This window comes from Colossoma macropomum, unplaced genomic scaffold (assembly GCF_904425465.1).
Source record: "Colossoma macropomum unplaced genomic scaffold, Colossoma_macropomum, whole genome shotgun sequence".
Lineage (NCBI taxonomy): Eukaryota > Metazoa > Chordata > Actinopteri > Characiformes > Serrasalmidae > Colossoma > Colossoma macropomum.
In genome coordinates, this window is record NW_023494789.1 from 28,268,009 (window position 1) to 28,288,487 (window position 20,479).

Genomic DNA, 20,479 nt, shown 5'->3' on the forward strand with positions numbered 1-20,479 from the left:
AATGTGCATGAAACACTGAGGATTATTATTCTGAATCACACTGACTCTGTGCTCCGCACCAAGGGCTGTAATTGTAATCATGGGGAGAGGTAATTTCAGTTCTAGTCCTGTTTCTATGCCATTTTTTCATCATAACAGATGCTTGTTTGAGATCAGCATGTCATGGGGTGCATCAACTGCACATATGGAAAACCACTGTATTTAATAATCGTCAATATGACCGCTAATGTTCCACTTTAGAAGTTCAGGATAGGTTATCAAATTTTAGGGAGAGATTATGATGCCATCTGTCTATTGTGGCTAAATGGGCATTTTTGTGGTGACAGGACATAGAGAGGAAACAGAAGTGTAGTTCGGTGATAATTGACCTCAGAGTACCATAAGAGAGTTATGAGCAAATCGATTTCAGTCTCAGATTTCGCACCATTAACTTAAGCCAGCTTAATGGTGGTCAATTAGATGTTCCGTCACTGATGTCAAAAGTTCTAGCACTTAGAAAAGTAGCAAAGTAAAGACTTTCACTGGGCTGGTGAGAGAGACTGATACTGAGACTGAGACTGAGAGAGTGGTGAGAGACCATACATACTTAAAGACCTGTAAACTTGTACTTATATAATTCTTCAGTATACAGACGTATGCAGAAGGTTTGGATGCCCCTGGTCAAATTACATGTTTTTGTTAAATTTCTAACTGAAAATAGATTAACACATACTCTACAGGAACAGACCTCTGCATATTTTATTGTACAATTACTGTTTATTCGATGATTTTAACACATTGGAAAAAAAATAAACATGGCCTGTGCAAGAGTTATGGCAGATATGGTATTTTATGTTTTACTTTTGTTTAATATATTAAAATAAATAAATAGAGGTTTTGTACTAAAAATGTGCAGAAAATGCAGTATTTAAGTTATAGAACTTATTTTCACTTGATTTGACCAGGAATATTCGAACCTTTGCATATAATTGTACCTTTATTCCTGTACCTGTAAAAATGTACTTTTATCCCTTATTACAGGCAAATATCCCAGGAGGACAAAAACTGGGAGAACAACATTCAAGAGCTACAGAAAAAGGTAAAAAACTAAACCCATAATTCAAAACCCTGATTTAGATGAATCTGAGCAACAGTGTTCTTATGTACACTAATCTTGCTGCCCACACATTCTCCTACGCTCATGCTCACTCTACACACTTCCTTGAGTAACCCCACTTGACAGTTCCATTCCTGTTCTGATGTTATCGTCATAATGAAGAGAGGGAGGACTAATTTCTCTGATTCTGCCTGAGCTACCGTTTAGAGGACATAATTGGTGTCACAGAGGGTCCTCTATCTTTTTTTCCATCTCTGATTTGGTCTCTCCTTTATCTTTTTTTTACAGCACAGAATAACAGACAAAGTCCTGCTGGTGAAGTGTATCTCAGTGCTGACCATAGTCATCTTCATGTTCTTCCTGAACTCCTTTGTACCCGGAATTCATCTGGAGCTAGGTAAGAAAGAGTTTGTACTTATTACTAGGGGATATTGTCAGGTTTGATGCTATTTTCCATTCCCAGGTTAAGATTACATGCAGTTATGTAGTTTGTAGTTTTATATGTACAGACTCATGCAAACACCCCCATGTGTTCAAATTACATGTTTTGTTGATTTTCTTAGTGAAAATAAGTTAATACATCCTCTACAAGCAACAAACATAATTGTGGTATAAGTTCTACTTATAAAACAAGTAACGTTAAATGTGCCATAACTTTTGCACAGGCCACATTTTATGTTCAGTTTTTCCCAATATGTTAGAATCAACAAATAACCAGTAATTTGCATTAAAATGGGCCGAAGTGTCTTCTCTTTGGAGGATTTATGCTTACATTCTTTTGGAAAATCAACAAAACATGTAATTTGACCAGGGGCGCCAAAACTTTTGCATCAGACTATAGTTCTCATATAGAGATCTCATATTTCAGAGCTTGCTTTGCCAGAAAATATATATATAGTATAAGGCCCTCTTTGATTGGATGCACAGATACTTTACTTTTAATTAGATGCACAGACGCCTAGTTCTGATCATTAACAGTGGTTTCCCTGAATGACAGCAAATGAAAGACCCTCAGAAGTGATCTACAGGGACCACAAGTACAGTTCTAAATTTGGATACAGTTTTAAATTTCAAATGTTGTTTTTGCAGCTTTTCATTGCTGTTTTGAAATCGTTATAAACCCACTTCTTAGCAATTATAAATGACTGTTTCCTCTCCCTTTGTATTTGTCACCTTAAATAACTGGACGGCAAAGACAAAAGAGAAGCACGTGTGTAGAAACCCTGTTGCTTTCCGACAAGTCAGACACACTGATATGTATTAATTTTATGTTCTGCGAGTGCAACAATATCGCTCTGTTCTGTTGATTATAAGCCCTAGTGCTTCAAAATAGAGAGCTATGCTAATGAAGTTAGCAATATTAGCATAGGTGCTAATTGGTGCATGTATTAGGCCATCTGTTGACAAAGTAATTATTTGCAGCTGGGTCTAAAACACAACAAAGGCCTGCAAATAAAACAGTGCACTACCATGATAATGGGGTTGCTTGAGCAACAACAAGACATTCACATGTATTTGGCTGGAACATCAGAAGACCCTCATTTTGCTCCACTTTTCTGTTTTTTTTTTTGTTGTTCTATCGCCTTTACAGTGTACCATGCTTTGTCTAAGGTGGCTTAGTTACATCAGACAATTTAATTTTATTTAATTTATGAGCTCATTAGTAGGCCGGTGACAATTATTACATAATGGCCTGATCGCAGTTATTTGAGCTGATCACAATTGTTTAAGATGACTGCAGTTACTTTCTATAGCTGTTTATCTTTCACAATCATTTGCTTACATTGCAGCAAACAGACTGTGAATTAGAGGTGAGGTTGGAGATGCGCATGTAAAATGAATTGTATGAACATTACAATTAGTGGACCCCCTCAAAAAAACAATAAAATACGAAAGCAGGGTAGGATATGAGTTCTTCAAAGTATTGTTGCCACGTAATTTGCCAAATTACCATAGATATCCCAGATAAAAACATGTAGCTCGTATGTAGGCCTCAACCTTACACAACAGGGGCCACAATTAGTCTGAAAAACAGCATGGAACATGGACATGTCCCTTAGCAGGTTTTATTATTGTCAGACTACTGTTGCTGAGGGAGTTCTGAGTTCAGAATTGCAGAAGGTAATTTGCTCTGGAATTACTACTGTCAGACTTGTAGAAACTACAGACATTACTGAGTCATACTGGACTAAAATCACAGATGTTAGCAAGAGATTTCATAACCCCTTATATGGCCAGGGCCCACTGGCAGACACTGAGGTACCTGTAGTTACTGAATAATAAGCCTTAGTAGGTAAGAAGCCTGGGTTTTTAAGAGGTTAAATTATAGTCCAGCAGTGAATAGTCCAGCAGCTGTGTCCCCATGTAGAACTAATCTGGCTTAAAAGTGTTTTTTATGAAGTGCATTTCTGCAGCTACATGTTGTAGGTTCATTTGCAGTTATTGGTGCTGGATCATAGTCATGCAAAGTATTTGCAAGTTTATAACCTGAATTTCAGGACTACAGATTGAAATGGAAACCCAAAATAAAGGGTTTCTAGGAAGATAGAATTAAGGTTTGTTAAGGTTAACTGTTGGTTCTGAGGTAATTAGGATTGACGTTCCAGGAAGTGTTTTGAGAAAAAAGCTTTCATCAAATGGCAACAACAAAGATCTAGCCTTATATCCCTGTGAATCATGTCAGGTTGGTTTCTGGGTTAAGATATTGGTTTGTGTGATTTTCATCTAGCTGTCCAATATTCACAGGTACATTCAGTTAATGTATGATTTCATAAGATCCCAAATAAAATGTACTAAATTGCTTTTCAGAAATGTAGGATGAGGGGTCACAAGCAGAAGAGCTGCCTGTAATGAGTAGTAAACAGCAGACATAGTGTGAAACAGGCGTAGGTACAAACAAACAGTGTAGATGTACACTTAAAGGTACAACTGTGTGTCATAAACACTGTAACTTTTAAAGATACACTACTTTCACTTAGTATATTTGTAAGATATTAAAGATGCATATTTGTAACTTTTTATAACTTAATAAAATGAAAAGCCTGGAGTCAAGACAGGACTAATATCACGAACACCCAAACTTTCCTCACTTATTTAAAATAAGAGTTTGATAATGTGTTATATAAGGATTATTAAAGTTTCAAAATATACTGTTTACTCTCCAGTTCATACACTCCATATATGGAGACTAAGCTGCAAAACCAGCCTGCTTTGAATTCATTGTTTTTGTGATGTCCCAAAAACCAATGTATTTACATATATCCGCCTATTCATCTTACCCATTCACATTGAAGTTAGAAGGAGTGTTTCAGTCTGAACTGTTTTTTGAGTGAGGCACTGTACAGGGTGGCCAGTTAGAATTGAGCACATTGACACATGTCAGTTTTAAAGGCACACTAACAAAAACAGCCTGGTCAACGTTAAGGGATAAAGAGATTAAAATTAAATGAACTGGCTGTTTTGGCTACATGAAATCACACAAATGTAATGCAAAGAGCTTAGGGAAAAAAAAAATTAAATACAGTAAGTATGTAGGATATTACCTCTTTAAAAACTGTACATATGTAGGACATAAAACCTAAAAAACAAATATAACAGTACTAAAAATATGGTGCAATTATGTTTCCTAGCTAAAGCTACTGAGGGTGTGCTCTAGAGGGTACCACCCCAATGACAGTGTTTGTACCTAAAACAGTACAGCTCAGTACCCTTTTTTCTGAGAGTGTACCTGCCTTTCAGTTATATTATTTGACATATGAAATTGTCATTTTTGGTTTAGTTAGTCACGCTGTGGCTGTGGATTTAATCTGTTTGCATTGATTCTATTCGGTAGAAATGCCCTAAACTGCATATTCATTATTGTAGACCCGTAAAATATGAACTGCAGTCCTCCTCATACCATGTTAGTAGATCATCTTGGATGATTTTGTGGGTCTTGTCAAGTTTTTACCCTCAAGCCTCTAGTGAACCAGGTCCTAAATCTGCTATTTCATATGCAGTGTCTTGCATAAACGAGTAACCTTAGTAACACAGACAGTCGCTCACACATCCGTGCGAGGGCAACATGTTGCATACATTATGCTGAGGTAACGAAGGCACGTATGTGCACAGATAATGTGGCTGACTCATCTCCAGCTCGCTCCGCTTCTATAGCCGTGACACTAATTAAACTTCACTGCTCTCCTAACCCCTTTTCAGTATAACTGCACAATTCCAGCCTCTGCCACACTTGTCCTTGTCCCTTTCAGTCCATTTGTAGTTGTGCCTTCAGGGTTGGAAACTAAGGCCAGTGCTGCTCTATCAGATCTGGTCTCCAGGAATATGACCCCTAAGAACATTAGGTCAACAGCACTGACCTCTCAAGGCGAACAAAGCAAAGAACTATTGGAGAGTCATGAAATCGCCCCATAATCAAGAAATGTTTCTACATTTCAGTCTACATTGCTTAGAAGCCTAATCTCAGTGGGAGTATAGTGTGACAAAAAAAGAAACCCATTTCTTTTCAATGGGAGCAGCACTTTGTACCAGCCAACCGGTCGATAAGTTGTGTTAAAAGAACAGTTTGACAAAAAATCTCATTTACACACTTTTCAAAGATCAGCTAAAGTGGTGTCCAATTTGCTTCTTTAGTTTTGTTAATAATTCTGTGAAAATGGACAAAATTACATATGTGGATTAAATCAGTCGTAGCAGCCTTTGTGGAGCCTGAAATATATCTTTACTTGTCCCTTTTTATACAGTCAAGTCCATAAATATTTGGACGTCCACAAAGTTATTGTTATTTTAACTCTCTACCATGTCTGCCATAGCATATTGGCATTAAAATGAAATAATGAATATGAGTTTAAAGTGCAGCCTTTCAGCTGAAGGTATTGAAGTGAACAATCACGTGAAAGCTTCGCCAGAGTAAATACAGAGGGTTTACCATGAGATGTAAACCTTCAACTAAACTCGCTTAAAGTTAGCTATATAAGCAAGTAATCCTGCTTAGTGAGACGGGCCCCTGAAGTGGCCATGCCTTGAGTATTTTTGTTGCTCCAGCTGCTCCAACTCATCAGCTAATTAACAAGCCCTGCTTGAGATACAGAGAAAACAAAGTATGCAGGATAAGGGTACTCCAGAACCAGAGTTGGGAACCACTTGTTTGGCTGTCTTATTTGTTCCAAATTTAGCGGTATGCTAGCAACAGAGGCATTAAGTATCAGTGTTGTAATTCATCACGTCCGGCCATAAACTTCCTTTTCCTCTAAATACTGTCTAGACACGATTCATCACCTGAGCCGCAAAACAATGAGAAGATGATTAATTTCAGCTGTGCTTTTCAGCCGTCAGCATGCTGGGTCAGGCAGGGCTGTTGGCGCGCTGTTTAGAGGATGAGACTGCACTCACATTCCGGCTTTAAGATAAACAAGCAGGACCAGGCCGCGTCTGCAGCTCACCTAGAACCCTGGAGTGCCGCAGTTGTTTTGCCTGTGATGAATGAGCCTGTGCAGAATAACTCCCAAGTCCTCAGCCAGCTTCTTTTAATTGCAGAACTCTCTGGCTCTTTTCTGTCTTTCTTTTTCTCTGTTGCTCCCTGGTACTCTCCTCCTAACCACCTCCATCTATAGCTGGATGCCGTGGGGAATAGCAGTGTAGAGAGGAAATCAAAAGCTCCTTTCTGCCTGCTTTTTTTTTACTTCCAAATAAACTAGAGCTACCTGAATCCATCGCACAACATTTCTGCTGGAGTTCATCAAGGGTTTCTTTTTTCAAAATGTAACTGCTATTGCTGTGCATTTAACACGGTACTTAAAAGCGAAGTCAAGATGCCACGGAAAGAAGAGGAAGCAAATACGAAATGTTTTCTTGCGTCACTTTGCAGCCTCTATCCCTGCTTTTTGTTCCCTTCTCCCCCTCTCTGCCTCTCTCTCTCTCTCTCACTCTCTCTCTGTTGCTCGCTCTCTGCTTTCAAGCTGCTGCTCTCCCTGACCACCTGCCTCAAATGCTGATTTGCAATTAGCATCTCACCAGGGTTACACTCACGAGGTCAAAACACACACGCAACCACACAAACACACATTTATCATAAACACACAGGCTTCTTTTAACTAACCTGCTTGATCACACATTCTGAAGAGCACAGATTTACAGATTTCACTCTGTATCATGCCGTCCCGCCTCGCTCTTCCTTCTTGTGTCGGTTGTTGTTTCTCTCCCCCCCTTCCTTGACGTTTGGTCCCTACTGAAATGTAGGGACACATGGCTCTAAGCACAAGTCATGTTTATAAAGACATAATTAAAACGTCATTATAGTCATGATTCAAAGGCAAAACCATAGAGAATCCAAACAAACAAACTGAGGTCAAAATCAGTGAATAGTTAGGCTATATGTAAACAAGAGGAATCCAGGGCTTAGGAACAAAAACAAAGAACTAGGAAAGCAACATGATACATGCTAGTAGAAACTGCAAATTAGAGTTATAAGGGAGAACCATAAGTAAGGTAAGTAAGGTAAGACCTCACAGCGACAAAGGACAAAGGCAGCTGTTGCTGCATTCATGTGCTATTAACAAAAGCACATTGTTAGCAAATTAACAAAATGGATCAGGCTAGCTAACTAGCTTACTATGTTTCTGAATTCAACATGTGAACACTTATACACACTTGAACACATAATTACGAAGCGGAAAACCTGACAAGCATGTGAAGGCACAAGAATACACGACTGGAGTTAACAAGACGTAGGTACAAACAATATAAACAACAGGATGCAGGTGTAGCCAATAATGAATAGAAGGTTCTAGGCTGAAATAAGGTGGAGCCCAAATGGGGATCCCACACTCACAGTTCCATTGCTGTGTCCTTCTCAAACTCTTCTTTTTCCTCCCTCCAACTGCTTTTCCTCTTAACTCCCCCTCCGTTCATCTTCACTCTTCTCCCACTCTCATCAGTACTTTAATGATTTCCCAATAGCAATCACCAGCGCTCACCTGTTTAATCAAATTTTGCAGAAGGTGGGAGCATAGTCACCCCTTCTCCTTCTCAAGGATGGGAACATTAGAGATCATTCGCTGCTGGAATTGTGCATAATCCTGGTGTGTGTGTGTGTGTGTGTGTGTTTGGGTGAAGGAGAGAGGGGGAGAGAAATGGGAGGCTTTGATAATGACTGTTTGATTAGACTGACCAAGCTTGACCAGGTACATTATCTGTGTATCTCACAGTAGAGGCATCTGACTCTCTTGTATTATTGGAGAATTAGGCAGGGAGCCCAAGATGGTGTTGCAAATCAGACTGTGCAGTTTCTGAGGTCTTTGTGTTATTACTCTCTCAGTTACTAGCGTGACCTCACTGGGACTTGGAGAGAAATGATTAATGAGCCACTTGGCAGCATGTTAGTTGGAGATTTGGACATGAACAAGAAAAAAATATGTATATGTAGTTATGAAATAAAAAAAACAAAACAAAATAAATAAATGAATATAATGTTATTTATATTTACTGTATTAGTAGTGTGGACATTCTTCCTAATTATTGAGTTCAAGTGTTTCAGCCACACGCATTGCTACCAGGTGTGTAAAATCAAGCACACAGCCTTGCAATCTCCGTAGACAAACACTGACAGTGGATTGGGTTGTACTGAAGAGCTACATGTCACAGGATACCACGTTTGCCACAAGTCAATTTGTGAAATTTGCCCCAGTAAACTGAGAGTACTTTTATTGTGAAATGGAAGTGTCTAGGAGCAACAACAGCTCAGTCACAAAGTGGTAGACCAGGTAAACTCATATAGTGGGGCTGTGGAAAAATTGCCTATTTTTTGGCCTCTGGAAGCAACATCGGCATAAGAACTGTTGGAAGCTTCATGAAATCGCTTTCCATGCCTGAAACACAAGCACACTTGTCTAAGATCACAATGCACAGTGCCAAGCATCAGCTGGAGTGGTGTAAATCACGCTGCCACTGGACTCCGGTGTAGTGGAAATATGTTCTCTGGTGTGATGAATCACTACAAAGACATTTTAGACAATTATATGCGTTCAACTTTGGGGCAGCAGTTTGGGGAAGGCCCTTTCCTGTTCCAGCATGACTGTGCCCATGTTCACAAAGCAAGCTCCATAAACACATAATTTGATTACTATAGTGTGGCTTGCATAGAGCCCAGACCTCCCCCCTTCTGAACACCGTTGGGATTATGCGGAATGTCAATTGTGAGCTAGACTTTCTCATGCAACTACAATGCCTTACCTCATAAATGCTCTTTTGACTGACTGGGCAAAGATGCACTCCAAAATCTCATGGAACATGAAGATCACATGATATGACTATGAATATGAATATAGATACAGATGAATATAAAATAAGTAACATTATAGTAGCATTATAGCAGTAACATTCACAAGAACCAGAACACGAAAATGATATAAATATAGACTATGAATGTGAATATGAATGTAGACTGTGTAATCAGCAGACGACACAAGACTGAACCAGATATTGATGAATATGATACTGTTGTTGATGAGAATGGCTGTCTGAAAGTCATCTGAAAGAAAGCTGTCCTTGTCAGCATCAATATTTTGTCCTTAATGAATCATCATGAGAATAATTTTAGCCTGGGGATTCCTATTTGACGTTCCATTTTTCTAAGAATGCTGCATGTATTAACATGCAAATAGCTTTGCTGATTACTAAAAGGCCCTCCTTGTCTTCACTGGATAGATTTTTAACACATCTGAGAGAGTAGCCAGAACACAGTATGAATAAATGAATGATGTGATTTGTCCTTTGCACACATGAGCATTTCAGACTCTGATATGTTTTTCAAAACTGATTCTCAAGTCACAAATACTAATTTACGGTACTGCACAATAAGAACCTACCACTTGCACAAAGCCAGGTACCAATGTTTTTTGCTTTCTGTTCTCTAAATCATTCCTCCTGTAATTTCTCAAGCTTAGCCCCATTATTAGCCTGCTGTCTGTGGCCATTATAATAAAGGCCATTGCCTGGCATGATACAAAAGCTGTCCATGGTGCAGGCAGCTGTGGCCTGGCAGTGTCTAATGGAGGGCTGTAGTACTGGCTGTTTTGCTGGTGAGGTCATGCTGTGTTCAGCTGGCCTGAACAGGTAAATGGTGCAACGAGCAGATGTATCATACACTCTCCTGCTAACATTCAACCATTTTGCGGCTGTCGTTAAATGAGTCAGCCCAGAATTCTTTGGGATCCAGGCCACCAACTGCACATCATATCACTTCCAGTTTCTCAGGCTGTATTTCAATTGTCCGGTGATGCAACCTCAAACTCGAAGAGACATTTGAAGGAAGAGTATGTTAGATCAGGCTTGAGAAAAGTGAAAGATTCATACCATGAAATATATCATTTTAGCAAGCTTGTCATTTTGTCAGTCAGAGGCTTTCTGCCAGCAGTGGAAATGGTGCTGATTGTTATTTGAGAGAGGTGTTTAAGCAGTATGGAAGAGAATGCAAGCAGGTTTTAACAAGATACAGATGGAGCCTGTACATTTTACAAAACTAATTAACACGTCGTCCCTCAGGGACTTTTGAAATGCAGCTCAGGCTCTCAATATGTGGCAGAATGCTACATTTTTCTACATTGTTTTTAAGAGTCGTACACCCTGCATTTAGCGTTATCTGAACTCTGAACTTATGTTTGCCTTGAGAATTCTTGTAATCACTTGCAGTCAGTTTTCTTTAAATAGATCTTAATAGTCTTGTATCAAATTAGCCTACATATTATCTTTAGAGCTGTTTGATTACATAAAATTTGGAGTGATGAGAGTTATTGGAGTTCCAAGTGCCAATTCCACATAATAATCTTGATTCCAAAAGATGAAGGACATCTACAATAATACTACAATAAATACAGCAAGATTGCAAGTTTGATTTTTACGATACCACCGCCATCCACAGGGCACAGGGTTGCCCTCCTTCTCCCCTCATCACTCATGACATTAGCAAACATGTGCGTCTGTTAGCTGATATAACGTAATTATCATTAACGTTTAGCATTCTCCTCCAAGCATGTTGAACTGTCTAGTGACACTGTGTTAGTGTCAGTTTGAAAAGACACAGTGTCTGGATCCATGTGACTTGGACGAAGCACGTGCTAGCCTTGGGGGTGACCTAGCAAGCAAGTGGAAATGGACAGGACTAAATTGGAGAGAAAATACGGTAACAGTAAATTGTACAGAAACAAGACGTAACATTTATTTGCCCTGTTTGGCTAAATTAGTCACAGTTTTGTCCCCATGCAGCATTTTTGTCACATTTTCATCTTCATTTAAGCCACTATAGATTGACAGATGTTGATGACAACACTCACTGACAAGTTTACTTGTCTTTTAAGAAAAGCTATATCCACTTGCATCAGATCTGAAGTCCTGGTAACATTTTATGCCTGCTCTTTTGTCTACTTAAACATAGTCCTGGACTGTACTGTGCTCTCTTGGGGATTCCAGATTGAAAGGCTTTAGACTGGGCTTAGTCTGTGTTTGGAGACTGGATGTTCCAGTTTGCTTCTAGGTTTAGTCCTGTGTGCTGGTGACGAAGGCTTTAGTGTGGTGTGTGTTTGACACATGCTGTGTGTTTATTAGGCTGGTGTGGGTTGGATGGAGTGGGTTTCTAATTGAGTGGCACTGTTGGCTCTGACTCCTGCTGATTGAAGGATGTGCATGAGTGGAATGCTTGATTTTAGTTTGCGGTGCTGGGTCAGTCTTGCTTATTGTTTGGCGTGTATGAGAAAGATAAAGAGGAGAGAAAGGCTGAAGAAGCATTAAGCAACCGCTCAGTGAAAAATCAAATTTGCACAGTTTTCCTCTCACCCAATATGTTTGGTGATTGAAGTGTGCTTCTTTAGTTTTATCACTGGAGCTACAAGGGTAATGTAGCTAATGAAAGCTTACACCTCATCAATTGGAATTTCTAAATCACTTACTCGCCTGAAACTGCATTGAGTTGTTGGAAATTGTGGCATAGTTAAGAACAACAGTAGCAGCCATCTTGAGGCATGAATTTTGTCAATACTTTTGTCCAGTTTTATAGAAAACAGTATGTCATACTATGTAAGAAATCTGAGATTATTTTACAGCTCAACACATTTGAGGCAAGTGTGTGATGATGGTAATCTGCAGTTTACATGATGGTAATGCATTACTCGTTAGATACATAAGCCTTATAGCTCCAGTGCAAAACTAAAGAAGCAAACTTCAGACACCAAACGTCTCGGCTGATTAGGAACAGTCGTATGCAAAAAAGTTTTCAAATTCCGTGTTTTCTAAATAAAAATAAATGAACACAGCCTCTACAGAGAACATACTTCTGCACAATTTACTCCACAATTACTGTTTATTTGCTGAATTTAACATATTTGGAAAGAAAATGTTACAGTACTTTTATAGCACATTTAATAATTAACCATAATTTTAATGTTCTTTAGTGTTCTTTCATTTTAGATTGTGTTTAGTTAAAATATTCTAGTTTTCAGTTTGTGTAAGCAATAACACTTTTACACATCCCTTTTTGTGATGGACATTCCAAAGAGACTGAGAGACAGGTGGACTGTAATGTTGTGTCATATAATGAGACACATGAGAATTTTTGGATTTTTGCTTATCCCACATAGCAACAATGAAAAAGAGCAATCAGTTCAAGATGTAAATCTTTAAAAATCTTTGTTTAGCCAATTTGTTAAACTCAGCAAATAGAAATTATGCACTACAATTTGCAGAAACATGCAGTATCTAAGTGTGTCCCTGTAGAGAATGTATTATTTTTACTTAGAAAATCAACAAAACATGTCATTTTACTTGTGGTGTTGAAACCTTTGTGGAAAACTGGGGAAAATTGTGTAAATCCATAAGCAGCATTCATAAACCATTACAGATGAATGAATTTACTAGTCTAGTTTCTTACTTTAACTGGAGCTAATTAGCATGTAGAGATGTAGACAACCATACTTGTACTTTGGGATGCAACTTATTGTCATTAGCTGATGTGCTGCTTGTGTTCTGCAGGTTGGATTGCTATCTTGGGGGCTCTGTGGTTGCTGATTCTGGCTGACATTCAGGACTTTGAGATCATTCTGCACAGAGTGGAATGGGCCACACTGCTCTTCTTTGCTGCACTATTTGTGCTCATGGAGGTATGACAATGTTAAAATCATACACACATACAGAACCACATACACACTACAATCCAAGGTTTGGGAAACACCTTGCTTTTCTTTTAAATGTGAATTTTTGTCATTACTGTTCAGTTACTGAGGGTAAAAAAACTTGTAAAGGTTTTGTTCACATAAAAGAGCTATTTAATTTCGTTTTAGTCATGGCCAATTACCCCCTCTAGTTAGGTCTTCTCTCTATCACATTATGGAACCAAGCTGGGAGGGTGTTGGGTAGCATGTAGTCCCCCTGAGATATATGAAACACCCTGGTGTTTTTTCAATTTTTTCACTGGGCAGCTCACATGCTTTGAGGAGAATGCTTACTGCCAATTCTATTATATCAGCTAAAAGATGCCTGCTTTGGCTAGCATCGTGCAGACTTATAGAGGGAAGAGGGAGGGCCATATGGCGATCTCCCAATGATAGGGCCAATGCTTAACTGCTTAGTCTTTAATACATTCAGTTATTGCAAACCAACAATGAAGCCATACACATTCGTTTCAAAAGCATTCAGAAAAATCTCTAAACTTTTAACACACAAAATTAGCATATTGTTCCCAAAACTTTCTCTACGCAAAGTCTGATCTCTAGGCCCTGGTGATATAGTACTGATTATGCTGTATGTGTACATTTTCAATATTTAGATTATCTTAATATATTACTGCATGCCCATAAGATCAGGAAACAGAACACAGGCACTTCAAAATGAGGGAGTCAGCAGTAGAAGTGCTTGCTAGGCTGTTTGCACTTGGCGTTTTAATCCTTTGTTTTGCAAGGAGGACAGGACAGTGGAGGGAAACTCCACTCTGGGGCCCGGCGGGGAGCTTAGCACAGCTCCAAGATAAACTATTTACTCTCTGCATAAGAGCTAACACACAAACACTATCATCACCATTGTGTGCGCACAGCGGCCGAAGCTGACGCATTTCAAAAACAGACACTTGAGCAGTGTTTAGTGGATGGAAATTTGGGGCAGTGCAGTTAAATGCTACTTTAACCTCTCCTTTTGTGTTGTCGTTTTTCCCCCCAGAGAGACTAATAAATTGATCCTGCATTTTCTCTGTGTTTCAAAGGCTTTGGCCCAGTTGCAGCTCATTGACTACATTGGGGAGCAGACAGCGCTGTTAATAAAAGTGAGTCTCCTTCAGAAAAAATGGATTACTTTCATAACAAAACCTTGTATCTTAGAAATGGTAACTTAATAGGAGATGATAACAATGGGCCTCATTCACCAACCAGTCTTAAGAAGAAATTTCTGATATTCACCAGTGTTTTCTTATTTGGGATTTGTTCTTAGGGAAGAACAGAATCTACACTCAAGAGCACAAAGGTGTGAGCAGTTCTGCAGTTTAAGAACATGTCATAAATCTGACAAAGGCTTTTTCTTAGGACCTTTCTCAAGAGCAAATTTTAAAAAACTTTGGAAGATATTTGTGAATGAGGCCCAGTGTTCTTAACATGAATGTATGTATACAATATATAATGTGATGGTGTGTGTGGTTTGAACAACAGTGTTTTTAAAGGCCTAGAATGTGAACTAGAATTAGGCCTGTCACATACAATACATAATTGTTTGATTACAATTATTTAAGCTGACTGTATTTACTTAGCAAGAGTTGTTAGCTTTTACAGTTACAGTCATAAGCAAAAAGTTTTAACACCCCTGTTCAAATTACATTTTTTTTTTGTCGATTTTCTCACATCCTCTACAGAGTAACTTAAATATAGAATTTTTCTGCTAATTTTAGTGTACAATTTCTGATTATTAGCTTAGTTTAACATCAGTTTAATATAAAATGTGCTATAACTTTGGCACAACTCACAGTTTGTGTTTTTTGATGTTCCAATATGTTAAATTTAACAAAGTGTGTTTGTTGATGGAAAATAAAATAAAAAAAAAACATTTTCAGTCAATGAGGCCTAAACAAAATCATTCAGAGTAGTTTGAAGTGAAATGGTTAACTGTAGAGAAATTACCAGCTCAGATTTCTTTACAGTGGTGGTGATAGGAACCAGGGGTTGTGATGTCTTTTGAGTTTTGATATGTAATGTTGACATGGTAAAATTGTGGTAAAACTGAAAAAATAAAAATTCTATTTTGCCTTAACACATCATACATGTACCTCTCTACCATGAAAAAAGAAAAAGGGCTTTAGACCAAAACTTTGTCAAAACTATTGTAAATTTGTGTATCAATCATCAAACAGCATTTTCATAACTATTTCATGTAAAGACTTTCTGTGAGGGAGCTTTTAGACATTAAAGGCTTCAGATTTCTATCACAACCACTGTGAAGAACTGTGAACTGACTTGGTACATTTCTCTAGAATTGGGCATTTCACATCAAACCACTGTGAATAACATTTTAGATGCTTAATTATGCAGAGTTATGGAAAAATAACTGTATCTATAGTTAGTTGTGATATACTAAGTAGTCTATAGTTAGTTGTGATATACTAAGTAGAAGCAAAACCAGTTTGGCCAGTAGTTGCACAAAGTGACCATATAACCAATTAATTAGTTATTTGTAATTATTTATATGGCAGTTATTTATCAGCTCAGTTTCCTGATTGTGGCAGGTCTAACTAAAATATAAACAATAGAGCATTTCATTGCTATTAGTTACTACCGTGAAATTGGCCTACTGGTCTGCTGTTGAGTTGCATAACTGCAAATGGCACCAGCGTGAATGGTACCAACTTCATTCAAATCAGATTAAGTGAAGTTGGTGTGTGCCTGTCTGACTGTAGTTATTCTCCATCTTTATGCTTGACTGGTGGCCTTAGTTAGGTTTGGAGGGTCATATTACAGTTGTAGAGATTTTGCTCAGTCGCTGCTGCGGCTGACTGGAGATCACAGTCTGATGGAGCCGTCAGCTTGCGTTTGCTATGGGAGCCTTTTACACTCACTGTAATTACTCATGACAGGTGCTGCTGGGAAGCGAATCCACACCACCCACACTGAGACCAGAGAGAGAGAGAGAGGGATATTATATGAAAAACAAAAGAGAAGAATTTAAAAGGCAGAATTCAGATCTATATTGTTTCAGAGAGAGAGGACAAGACAGGGGCACAGGGCTTGTGAGTATGTGGTTGTCGGGCCATAAAGTAACAGACTGTGAATGCAATGATAATGAATGCAGTGTGTCTGTGTCATGAATACACAGCCTGTTAGACCTCCCACCTCACTGCTGGTATCCACAGGCCTGTGAAGAGCGAGGGTGACGCACACACAGAGAGGCGTGTGAGTGTGTGTTTACCCAAAGCAGAGTGTTTGGTAGTAACATGTTCGTGTTGTTATCTCCTCTGCCAGGCTGTGCCAGAGGCAGAGCGGTTGGCCATCGCCATCATCCTGGTCATGTGGGTCTCAGCCTTGGCCTCCTCTCTCATAGACAACATCCCTTTCACCGCCACCATGGTAAAAAGCTCCATCACACATACACTCACGTTTGTTTTTACACCTTGCCAGGAACGTGGGGTTATACATATGTCCCATTTAAGCAATAGCGCATTCAACTTTGTGTGTTATCACACATAACATCACAGCTGTAATGTGGTCGCAGGTTATCTACAGCAGCTGTGGCCTTGAGTGTTCAACAAGATTTTTGCAAAATAAGGTAATAAATACAGCAAAAGAAGTCCTGGAGGTTATTTTAAATGTGTTTTTAAAATTGGCAATTTCTTATTGCCTCAGCAGCTTAGAGTTAAGTGACCATTGCAGAATGAGTGAAATAATACCTACTGTTATTAGATTTAACAACGGGGTAGAACGCTTTTCAACACTTACCGTAAATGTGATTATGATATGAACATCACTTTTTTTCCATGATTAATGCATTTTCCTAGTTTGATCCTTCAAATCTTCTGTGGTTCCACTCTGAATTCCAGCTGTTTGTGTGTCGATATGTTTGTCTCTGCAACTAAGTAAATGTAAATGTATTGGTCTGGTCTTCATAGGTGCTTTTTAATAGGGGCCTATGGGGGCACTAGAAGATTCATGTTTGCCTCTGCACTGTGCTGCAGGGTATTCTGCAAGATTATGTAGATATACTTTGTTATTCCCATTGGCTACTGGAAACAAAACACTGACACTGATGAAGTGAAACACAAAATTTCATTAGCTCATGCAAGTAAATGCCTAACAAACCATTCAAAGTAAGCCATTTCAGTGGTCTAAACACAAGGCCCACAGGCCAAATCAGGCCGACAACACAATCCTATTCGGCCTGCAAAAGTATTTTAATTTTCCATTAATATTAGCCCATTTCACAACATGCTACACTACAGTCCCCAGTATGCACTGCAACGTAATGTGCGCTCTGACCTCAATTCTACACAGTTCTACGCAATTCCACACCAGTCATATCACCAAACACACCAGCTGCTCAACAGCTCAGAAATTGAGCCCAAGTATTAATGAATTTGCGGCAAAGAAAGGATGCCAGGTGTCTAGTTCAAGTAAATAGGTAGGTTTAAAAGACAGAGCACCTGGGGACATTTAAATTTTGAATATTTCAAGTATTTATGTAATATTTCAAAGTCTACTACAAGTGTTTTTGCATATTTTGAATGAACAATGGCCAGTTCAGGTTACAGCACAACATAATAATAAATATTAAATAAAAACATTTTTTCTCTGGCCCACGGATTTGTTAAGATTTTTTGTGGCCGCTTTAGTGGTTGAGTTTGACACTCTTTCTGCTGAACTCTCAAGAATCTAACACATTTTACCAAATCTAAGATTTTACTAAATCTCATCGGCTGTCAGTCGTTGTAACAAAAGGTGCAAAGGGGTCACTGGTGTCTCCACATGGTGAAGTTTCCTAGTAAAAAACATTGTGTTGTTCCTGCAGGTTAGCCCTGTTTTCCTACATAGTTGTACAGAAATTCTGTCCTGAAAAAATACAAAAACAAACACACAATGCCCACACACACATTAACACAGTCAAGCAAACAAAAAAATACATGTCAAATACATGAAGGGCCATCATCATCGCACATGCTCTCATTGGTGGCAATAACACCTACCCACATGTACCGCATGTCTCTTTGAATAAGAAAGTTTAACCAAAAAGCACATGCATGAAAACAAACGCACTCAGATTATGACTGAATGATGAATCATATTCACTTTTATCAGTAAATTATCCATCGCTGACAGTCATTAAAAATGACTGTGCTTTTCATTTCATCCTATCCACCATCAAACAGCAGACCATCTTAAACCATTTTGGAAGGGATTTGTGCAACATATTGCAGCCAGAATTTGAATACAATTTAATAATAAATGCTGATGCTTGTTGCTTTTCAAGGATTAGAATATTGTCTTTGAAGCCCAGTACCGTAATAAAGAGAAGAAACTTCTTTGCAGAAAGTTTGTAATTATGTCCTTTTTGCTGGCTGAATGCTGAACGTTGTGTCTCTTACCTGAGTAAAGTGGTGGCTATTGTATAGTGTGTGATTGAGTGGAGAGCTGGAGAGAGTGGCTGGTCAGTTGGGTTTGAATTGGCCTGGAGTGCGAGTTCCCCATGCTTTGGGCTGAAATGATGAGTGGCACAGAGCAGACGAGAGGACCTGCTGCCAATACTGCATGGCCAAATGAACAGCATGACACAATCCACTGCAGCTGCCCTGACTGGGCTGCCCATTTAAGGCTAGCACGTCAAACTCCAACAATAACACCATTAGGTTTCTAAAGAATGACTAAAGCCTGGTATTGGGCAGTTATTCAACAAAATTGACAATAGCTTTCGGAAATCGCCAAAGTGATTTCTGGGTTGCGTTTGAAAATGTCTTCTTGTGTCCTCTGGCCTGCTGGAAATCAGAGCTACTGTTAAGCTGAATAGAGAATTGGACACTTGAAGCTAAAATTTATCAAACTAAGCCTAAAGTTCAGTAAGTAAGTTGTCTACCCCCTCAAACTGGGCCTAAAGTTCAGTGAATTCAATTTCTTTTCTTTAAACCCTTAAACTCCAGGCTTGTTACATTCTAAGGCTTACTATTTAGCAATTACATGAAGTACAAAGCAAACTGGAGTTATAGAAGTGTGTAATAAAAGTGGCCAAAAGTTCAGTAAGACGTTCATTTTTTTCCCTTAAACTAAGCCTGAAGTTAAATGAGTTGTTTATTTTCCTCAAACAAGACTCACGTTCAGTGAGCTAATTTTTTTTTTTTAAACTGTACGGCAAAAAGTGGCATCTTAAATCCAGTCTGTATGTCTAATGTTTTTCATTATGACATCATTGTATAGGGTATAATAAAATCTTTTAACTTATTTCTATGTGTCTTGTTTTAATTCATTTTATATCTAGAAATTGTCTCATTCTACTGGTCAATAATTTTGTTTGTTTCAGTGCTGATAATACTGCTTGTCTCAAGGAGAATGTTTTAAAATGAGCACAATTATCAGGCAATAGAATAAGACAATTTTACTACATAAAATGACTTAAACAAGTAAAAAATATCTGTAAGTTAAATAATCTCATAATATTCTTACAACAATACCATTATGAAAAATATAAGACATATCAACTGAATTTAACATGATTTCACTTTAAATGAAATGGTAAAAAAGTAGATCTTTTCTCAAACTAGGCCAAAGATTCAAAGATTCTCAAACTAGGCCAAAGATTCTTCTAACTAAGAAAAATAAACGTCTAGCTCTTACAAATAAAGTAAAAGCCAGAAAAGAGTATTTGTACAGCAGCATAGAAAAAACACTTTTGGTTCCCTAAGGAAGTGGATGGTTCTTTAGATAACCATTTTTGTGAATGAAGTGTGTAAGTATGAGGAACCTTTTTTAAAGTAAACAGAACCTCCATAATGTTCTAGAAGAGCCCTTAAGGGGAACCTCCACATAATGTTCTTGAAAGAACCCTTCAAGTGGCCTTAAGTCCTGTTTTTTTTTTTCAGACTAGACCTAAATGTGTAACCCTTTTTCTCCATCACTCTTCCTCTCTTCTCTTTAGCTCTTCATTTCATCCTTTCTTATGTGTTACTAGTTTTTTAGTTTCATGTATCTATTTTTTCATTATGTCATCACATCCCATGTTCTATCTAATGCGAAAAGGGTAAACATGGAGCAGAATAGCGCTGGATATTTAGAGTATAGCTCTGGCAGTAATGGATCACATTGATTTTGTAAACTCTCATCAGGCTGAAAAAGAATAACTCCTATTTGTTCCCCATGCGCATACACACTTTCTTTCTCTCTCTCTCTC

The 20,479-nt window shown here is 38.4% G+C and overlaps 1 protein-coding gene across 1 annotated transcript in view; it reads left to right on the forward strand.

Annotated features, from left to right (window-relative positions):
• The window catches only part of oca2 (oculocutaneous albinism II), a 128,354-nt gene that overhangs the window by 74,868 nt on the left and 33,007 nt on the right, over nt 1-20,479 (forward strand). The window contains exons 17-21 of the mRNA XM_036570734.1: nt 1,021-1,078; nt 1,385-1,493; nt 13,112-13,239; nt 14,334-14,393; nt 16,573-16,677. Coding sequence (XP_036426627.1) covers nt 1,021-1,078; nt 1,385-1,493; nt 13,112-13,239; nt 14,334-14,393; nt 16,573-16,677 — 460 coding nt within the window. The remainder of the gene's footprint in view (nt 1-1,020; nt 1,079-1,384; nt 1,494-13,111; nt 13,240-14,333; nt 14,394-16,572; nt 16,678-20,479) is intronic.